Source organism: Psammomys obesus, unplaced genomic scaffold, assembly GCF_907164565.1.
Source record: "Psammomys obesus unplaced genomic scaffold, mPsaObe1.curated_primary_1811, whole genome shotgun sequence".
Lineage (NCBI taxonomy): Eukaryota > Metazoa > Chordata > Mammalia > Rodentia > Muridae > Psammomys > Psammomys obesus.
In genome coordinates, this window is record NW_026596463.1 from 4,514,419 (window position 1) to 4,523,520 (window position 9,102).

Below are 9,102 nucleotides of genomic sequence, written 5' to 3' on the forward strand. Positions count from 1 at the left end.
ATAGATAGATAGATAGATAGATAGATAGATAGATAGATAGATAGATAGATAGATAGATAGATAGATAAGGTCTTTACCTGATCTTTATTATGGTTTCCCTAATTAGCTTATTCTTAGTTGTATCTTTTTAAATAATAGAAAAATATTCATTTTCCAAAATTAGTTTAACATTTTCTGTTTCATGACTACATCAGCTTCTAATACTGTAATTTATTATCTGTCAGTGTGCTATAGTTACTTTGTAATGATCTGTTAAATATTAAAACTAGTCTCAGATCAAGATTAATAATTTTTTTTTGTAGAACTTATACTGTAGTAGTATAGACTAAACATTTGTGAACATTTGTGAACTGAAGCTGTTAAACATACATTTTTTTCATGTGAACATTGACATGTTTATTATAATGCTTTGCCATTAAAATACTATTTTAATTTGTTTTTATTTAGCTGAGTGCAATATCCATACATCACCTTCTCCTGGAATTCAAGTAAGGCATGTCTACACCCCCTCTACCACAAAACACTTCTCACCCATAAAACAGTCAACAACTTTAACCAACAAGCACAGGGGAAATGAGGTCTCCACCACACCTCTGTTAGCAAACTGTAAGTATGCCCTAAGAATAGATCCAAATACTGGTGTAATTAACTAATGCAGTTACAAATTAGGAGTTTGTGTTTGAAATATTAGTTTCACTAAATAAATATTCTGGTTTTGAAAACTTAAGTGATACATTAATTGTTTTTTGTTTTTTGTTTTTTTGGTTTTTTTGGATGTGCAAACATGGCTTTATTTGTATTTTTTTTAACTTTTATTAGTTACACTTTATTCACTTTGTATCCCCCACATTAATTGTTTTAATAAGTTGAAATTTTTCATTTGTTTTTTATGTTTAAATGTTTTCTGTTATATCTCTGAGAATAAATATAATTTGAAATATTATTAAAATCTTTATAGTTTTACTGTAAAGAAGTAAGTTACTGTGAATTTTTTACCAATTGAAATATCAGTGCTTTTGTATCTTGCAGTTTCATGTTTTACTTATATCGGAACATAATTATTGTAAATATGTACTTATATATTAGTTTACTGATCAAGAAATGATTTGTACTAAAAGCTAAATAATTTCTACTGAAACGTTTCATTAATAAATAATAGAAACATGAAACCTTCACAAATTTTTGAAGTACAGTCTTCTATAGGACATAAAGTTTCTCTACCTAAGCTAACATCTATTTAACGAAGCCTGAGCATTTGAATGAGAGAAAACCAGCTAACAGTGAGGTGATAGTAACTGCATTTGAAACTATAATGTGCATGTATCTGTCGCCAAAGCCTGGTAAAAGCTTGATCTTTACTTTGAAAATCTTAAATCCCTCCAGATTTCAGAATTGTATACTGTACCAGTTGAGCCAGAAAGACTCTTCATCTATCACTGTACTTTCACCTATGGGCCATTTCCAGTCTACTTAAATGTGTGTGTGCCTCCTAGGTGCTTTTATGTATTAAGACTAACCAGTCATATCACTGAAGGCAGTATTAATTAAAGGTGCATCTCACAGAGATTGTTTTATAGTATTCCAACCAGAGAATGTCTCTACTGAAAAAAATAAAAAGCCAAAGACTGCCCCCCATGTTACGAATAAAAATGCTTAAACAGCGAGTATTAATCCGCTAACCAGCCTCAATTAACCCTCTCCGCATTAATTTACTTTCACCAAGCATGGTGGCCATACCTGTAAACTGGAACTCAGGAGACTGGGACAAGCTGATAAGGAGTCTGTGGCTATCCAGGCTACATATAATGAGACTGTCTTTAAAATTAAACTTAACCCCCTCAAAAAAGAAAAACAAGAAACTTGTAAGGCCAGTTTTCTATTTATGAACTCATTCCTAATGTTAAGAACACCCATCCAACCTCAAAATTAAAATATTTAGGGGTCTGGAAAGACGGCTCAGTGGTTAAGAGCACTGGCTGCTCTTCCAGGGGCATGGATTGGATTCTCAGCACTTCCACTGTGGCTGTCAACGCCCTGCAACTCTAGGTAGAAGGGATCCAAGGTCCCCTTTTGGCCTCTATTGTACTGCAGACAAAATACCCACTTGCATAAATGTAAAAAATGCTTTTATTTGTGGCATAAAGGCTGGGAATGATGGTATATCCCTGTAGTTTCAGCTGCTCAGAAAGCTGAGGAGGAAGGATTGCTTGAGCCTACATGCTCAGCATAGGGCTGGACAACACAGTGAGACCCTCTCTCAGGAAAACAAGTTAGTCCTAGTGGAATCACTAAGAAAACAAAAAGGAATGTTGTTGTGTCTTTTTGGACCTTCTTCATATGTTTGAAATCAGAAGTATTTTAAAAATTAAGTACCTAAATCACTCTTTAGGAAATTTTGCCCCAAAATAATAATTTGTAGGTGTCGTATTATAATCTGAGTCAGTTCTCAGAGAACACTACCTGTGATATTAGTATACTTTGTTAGGCATAAGTGATGCAATAGTGGGGTTTGTTTTGGAAAAGACAGTAGCTGAACATCGACAAGACACACTTGAAGAAGCTTACCATTCTGTCATTTCAGCCCTGTCTGTTCACCAGCTGGCAGCACAGGGAGAGATGCTGTATCTGGCCACTCGAATTGAACAAGGTAACAGGTGTTAAGTATTATGTTGCAAATATTTACTGAACCTACTAGAATTGCTAGTTTTATTTTTGTATAGAAAAGACAAAGACAAAAGAAGTTGTATAATCTTACAAACAACCCAATGGATAGCAAAAAAGGAAAAGTTAAAGCAATACAAAGTATAAAGTTTGGGCCGTCAGGATGGCTCTGAGATTAAAAACACTGGCTGTTCTTCCAAAGGACCCAATTCTACTTCCCAGCATCCACAGAGCATCTCACACTGTTTGTAACTCTAGGCCTACCAGATTTGATGCTCTCTTTCTAGCCTCCAAGGGCACCAGCTACACACGTAATATGCAGACAGGCATGACACCCATACAAATAAAGTCACCTGATTTAAAAATAGTTTTAGCTTCCTTTATTTTTCCCCAAAGCAAACATCGTAACTTTTTTGTATTTTCAGTAAATGTTTTTAGGAAAACTTTCCGACTAGGGTTATATTTGAGAATATGTATGCACCCTTTTTAAGCATACAAGCAAGAAAATATTACATACGCTGCAATGCAGTTTTTTTTTTTTTCCCCATATATGTATGTTCGCCATTTGCATGCCTGGTGCCTGAGAAGTTAAAAAACTCCCTGGTAACTGGAGTTAGGATAGTTGCAGTCCATGTAGGCGCTGGGCATCTGGATCCTCTGCCAGAGCAATGCCGTGCTCTGAACTATCGAGCCATTGCTCCAGCCCCAAGATCTTTATTGAGACAGAGTCTCACTGTGCTGCCCGTGTGGGCTGCAGGCTCCCAGTCCTCCAGTCCTGGCCTTCTGAGTGCTGGGGTCTACTTCTCCACTGTAACGATAGTAGAGACTGTGATTTTATTTGTTCTTTTAACTATTCAACTGGTTGATTACAAATGTTTGCTGACCATCCTCACATTCTTTATAAATATATCCATTGAGTACATTTTCACCAGTAGGTGTCTGGTCACAAACTGGATGATTTTTTTTGTGCTGAGGGTCTGATCAGCTCTTCACAAATGCTAGGCCGCTGCACTGCCGCAGAGCTAGGCCTGCACCTCTGGCTCCTTATATTTACATTTTAGCCAAACGTTTGTCCTCCCATCAGTTTCCCTAGTAGACACAGTGAGACTTTAATTCTTACTAATCTGTGGAGGAAAATGGCACCTCACAGTAATTTCATTGATATGCTTAGGTTATAATCCCTATGGGTTTCTTTTTGTCTGAACTACCTACAGTCTGTTTGTGTCATGAACGCTAAAGTGAAAAGAGCTGACTTCTGTTGCTTCGTGCATGTAGTTTCCCCCAGTTTTTTTTTTTTTTTTTTGTATGACCTCTTCAGATTTTAAATTGTGAAACTTCATTTTTTTGTGTGACTGGAGTTTTATGTCCTGTTTAGAAAAGATTCCCCACTCTAGGATTATAAAGAAACAACCCATTCTTATCCTAGAGCTTATGTGTTTTTCTCTTTTATAATCTTTTCTGCATAGGAAGTGCTTTTTAGTGTAATAAAGAGTAAGAAAAGTGTTACTTTTTTAAAGTTAGGTGTCCCAATATTGTTTGTTGATTACAGGAAGTATGATCCAAGAGTCTTATTTTGTGAGACTTGATTATATTTTCTGTTTGTGTATAAATACTGGTGACTGGAGAAATGGTTCAGAACCTAAGAGCTGGTACCGCTCCTGCAGAAGCCCCGAGTTCAGTTTCCATCACCCACATTAGGTGGCTTACACCCGTCTGTAGCTCCAGGGGAATCTGACGCCTCTTGTTTTCACAGCACCTGCACTTGCTCACATGTACCCCACCCCAACATACACACACGTAACTTAAAATATAAGTAATGTTTTAAAATAGAAATTTCAGGTTCAACCTACTAAATAAGTGAGGGCTGGGGAAGCCATGCGGTTTATTACTATTAGGCTTTTATTACTGTTTAGGGAATAAAATGAGGATCCAGGTAGAATGGTGAGATAATGTTTCAGATTACCCAGTCTTCTATTACGCTAGCAGCTGCATGAATGAAGGAAAATCCCAGGCCGCGATGCTAGTGACAGTGGAAGGCAGCTTTTGTAAGATGTTGAAGCTTTTAGGCATACATTAAGGTGATGCTAAGAGCTATCATATATCATTTTGTTGTGATCTTCTCATCTATGTGCTGAGATAAGCAAGCTGCTAATCTGTGTTTGGTAGAAATTGTCACTTGCCAAGAAGCAAAGCACTAGAAAATGAAAGAGCTGGGATTCTATCTCCTGTCCCTGAGACCAGTATTCACAGCCCTGCACCTAATATGATACTGTGTGTGGTGTTTATACTTTAAACAATGTGTTCCATGAACCCGGCTTTGTACAGTGAGACACATTGTAACATGTCCAGGCTGAAAGTCGCAACAGTGTATCCAAACTTCAAAGTCAGCTCATTGGAGTTCATTGAGTTATAAGTTTTTAGAATACCAGTGGTTTCAAAGTGATATTAATATGTGGTTTTTAATTAGATCACAAAAATTGCTTTTCTTTTAAATAGAAAATGTTATCAATCACACGGATGAAGAAGGATTTACTCCCCTGATGTGGGCTGCGGCACACGGGCAAATAGCTGTGGTAGAGTTCCTACTTCAGAATGTAAGGAAAATGCTCAGAAAATGTATGTGTAGTTTCTTAAGCTCAGTTAAGTCTTAGTGCAGTTAAGTTAGTGCAGTATTTATATCTGCAGCCAACTAGACATAAAGATGAAGGGTCCAAAATAAACCACTGCCTTTACTATTCCCATAGACCCTGGGTCTAGCTAGGAAAGCAGTGGTATCCTACATGACACCGTGAGAAGAGCTGGTATTCAGCTCCCTGACTAGAGTAGGGACAGACGTACTGTCAGCAGGGCCTGGTGAAAAGGCTTCTTGGAGGAGCTGGGACCTTTTCCAGAGTGAAGGATTGAGGAAGCTGGAGGGAGGAAGGAAGGCAGGCATCAGGCAGTTTTGGTAACAAGCGCATTTGTCACTCTCCTATTATTTCCTTGTGAACCCTAGAACATGGCCTGATCTCAGGGTTAAGCTGTAATCGTATTGACAGAGACACTGTGCTTGTTTAAATGAGTTGAAAGTCCTTTATGTCCACTTCCCATGACAGGGTGCAGATCCCCAGCTGTTGGGAAAAGGTCGAGAAAGTGCCCTGTCATTGGCCTGTAGTAAAGGCTACACGGATATTGTCAAGATGCTGCTGGACTGCGGAGTTGATGTGAATGAGTATGACTGGGTGAGTCATTGAGTTCAAAAGTGCTGTAATGAGGGGCTGCACCTCACTTGGTAAAGTGCTGGCCAGGCAGACGTGAGGCCCTGTGCCTGATCTCCAGCGCCTCATAAATCAGATGGTGGAGTGCAGCAGCGCTCATGAGACGCAGACAGGAGGACCCGAAGGCCAAGGTCATCCTTGGCTTCATGTCTGTTTCAAGGCCACAGTACTACTGGAAGCCCTGCCCCCCCAATTAAACAAACAAATACATAAAATTATTGTGGTAATATTTAGAATTTAATTGATTTCATGGAGACATAGCTTTACGAAAGCCTTGAAAGAAAAAAAAGCTACTTAATTTGGGTTGAACAAGTTAGTGTCATGAATTCAATTATTACTTGGGATTTCAATACTTTTCATAAAATATTAATATTATTTTAAGCTACTTTTATATGCCTGGTTCCATATAGCAGCATTTGATTGATTCTTGCTCACCGAAAAATGCTGACCACCTTTTTTTCCTGCAGAATGGAGGAACACCTTTGCTTTATGCCGTCCATGGGAACCATGTGAAGTGTGTCAAGATGCTGTTAGGTGAGCAATGAACACAGGCCTTCTGCGGAAGATGCCCCGTGAGCATGAGTTCTTCTGTCAGGTCATACATACTGTTAGGTCGCATTCCCCAGCTGGTGTTGCCCCTGGGTTCCCACTACCACAGGGCTGCGCTGAGAGAGGCAGCCCCACCACATCCACCTCTGCACTCGAAGCTGTCGCCCTTCCCACACACATCTGGGGTCACCTTTGACTCCACTCTCGTTCTCTGTTGCAGTGTCTGTGTGTGTAAGTTTGGTCCAGTTGTTTGACTTTCAGCCACTGCACAGATGTTTGGGGTATCTTCCCTCCAGCTCACAGAAGTGACCTCTGTATCGTATGTGCTCAGTACTTTGTGAGAGCGTGTTGGCTGAAGATCTTTTCAATCATTTGCATATGAGCCAGGAATAGACAGGCATTTTCATTTTCTTTATGTTTCATTTTTCTGTTTTGATACAGAAAATGGAGCTGACCCAACAATTGAAACCGACTCTGGATATAATTCTATGGATTTAGCGGTAGCTTTGGGCTATAGAAGTGGTGAGTATTTTAGAACTCTCAGGTTTCATTCTAGGAAAGCTTTACATAAAGTAAATGCTTTTTCATTGTTTTCATGCATAAAGCATTATATTATCCCAACTCCAGACATAGGCTTTAATGGAGTGCAAAGCAAACAGCTTCCTGTAGAGGTAAGAAATGAGTTTATTTATTGTACTTTTTTATGAGTCCAAATAGTTACTGGAGAAAAAGTGGGCAGTATTTGCAAGATATTAAAAAAAAAAAAATTATTTATGGGGCCAGAGAGATGGCTCAGAGGTTAAAAGCATTGGCTGTTTCCAAAAGTCCTGAGTTCAGTTCCAAGCAACTACATGGTGGCTCACAACATCTATAGTGAGATCTGGTGCCTTCTGGCGTGCACGCACCAGAAGATTTATTTAAAAGATATAAATAAATCATCGTTAAAAAAAGACAAAATGTTTAATAAGTATATTTATGTACAGCACCATGCTCTGTAATAAAACCTCAGTACAGAAAACAGTAGCTTGGACAGTTACTGAATTAGGAGCAGCCTTGATTTTAAGAGTAACTATTGCACACTGTCCTCAGAGTATGAATCAGTCCTATGTAGAAATAACATATTTTACAGACTACCAGAGCTAAGTTGAATTTATAGACTGGTCTTTTGCATGCTTGGTTTTGTTTAGTTTCTGTGTTCTGACCTTGATGGGCTGTCTTTGTAGTTCAACAGGCCATTGAGTCACATATGCTGAAGCTCCTTCAAAACATCAAGGAGTGACGAAGCCCTCAGAAAGTACATCTGCCCTTCTCTGCGCTCCTCGGTCCTTATAGATGATAGGTTGTTTACTTGTACATTTTACCTCAGTTGCAGTGCTGGTTTTTAGTGAGTTCTAATAGATATTCCTTTAGCTAATTCACTGGCTTATAATAAAATGAATCCTGATGTTTTTAAATAAATATGTTTTACTATATATTTTAAATTATAAATTAATGTTTTATGGCATGTAAACTTTTATGGTACAGGTGGTTATGTGTCTTTGTATCAAGTACCACAATTTGACACTTTGAGAAAATTCCACTTTGTTTATCTTTACTCTTTTATTAACTGTTTGACTTTGCACAGGGCTTATTGTAAGTCTGTGGGGGGAAACAATGTTCTTGTTGAATTAAAAAGTATCCAGTATGAAAAAAAAAAAAAAAGAAGTATCCAGTATGGTGGTTTACAAAATCATGTTTAAATAAATACTTTTTCTGTCCATTTGCTTTCTAGCTCTTTGATTATATGCTTTTCGCAGATGTCTTCAAGATTTTCAGTTTAACATTGCTGTTCTGCAAATCAGTCAACAAAGATTCATTGATGCATTTCTAGAAGTACATTTAGAATATTTTTCTCTTATAAGTAGGTTTGAGAAGGAAAAGGCATTACGAGGGAGCCATAGACTAGAAAATTATTTGGCTGATTCTGAGACTTGATTGAGTTAAATCCCTTCATCTGAAAAATGGGTATTTTATCAGTTGTTAGCCACATAAACTTGATCTGGATAATATAAGCAAAAGAGAACTAAGCGGAGCTGGAAAGATGCCCTGATAGTTAAGAACACAGGCTGCCTTTGCTGAGGCTTGGCTCCCAGCACCCACATGGCAGCTCACAAATCTCTAACTCCAGTTTTAGGGGATCCAGCAATCTCCTCTGGTCTGTATAGCCACTGTATGCATGTGGTGCCCGCACAGACATGCAGGCAAATACTCATACACATAAAATTATGAAAAGCTATCTTACAGGTGATGTTATGTGAAATTGTTGAGTTCTACGTAAATTGAGCCATATACTTTGTGGGGTGGTGGGGGAGGTTGCAGTCACCATGGGCAGCAGAGCAACAAGAGGCAAGAAGTTTGGTTCAATGTGACAGTCTGAACCCGAGTAGTTTATTTTAGGCATGTTTAAAGACAGCACAATTTGTTGAAAACTTTCCTGGCAATAGTTAACTCAATCCATGTGCACAATAAAGCTTAAGACATGACTACATTGAAACTTTGTAAAGTACATATGACATCATCTATAAAGATGGTTCTATATCCGGGTGGTGGTGGCACACGCCTTTAATCCCAGCCCTTGGGAGGCAGAGGCAGGCCG

The 9,102-nt window shown here is 38.3% G+C and overlaps 1 protein-coding gene across 4 annotated transcripts in view; it reads left to right on the forward strand.

Annotated features, from left to right (window-relative positions):
- Positions 1–8,231, forward strand: part of Ankra2 (ankyrin repeat family A member 2) — a 12,304-nt gene extending 4,073 nt beyond the window's left edge. For all 4 annotated transcript variants that reach the window (XM_055598388.1, XM_055598387.1, XM_055598391.1 and 1 more), the window contains 7 exons: positions 448–606; positions 2,582–2,647; positions 5,158–5,255; positions 5,757–5,882; positions 6,386–6,452; positions 6,909–6,989; positions 7,691–8,231. In XM_055598388.1, coding sequence (XP_055454363.1) covers positions 448–606; positions 2,582–2,647; positions 5,158–5,255; positions 5,757–5,882; positions 6,386–6,452; positions 6,909–6,989; positions 7,691–7,746 — 653 coding nt within the window. In that variant the 3' untranslated portion in view covers positions 7,747–8,231. The remainder of the gene's footprint in view (positions 1–447; positions 607–2,581; positions 2,648–5,157; positions 5,256–5,756; positions 5,883–6,385; positions 6,453–6,908; positions 6,990–7,690) is intronic.
- The last annotated feature ends 871 nt before the right edge of the window (positions 8,232–9,102 follow it).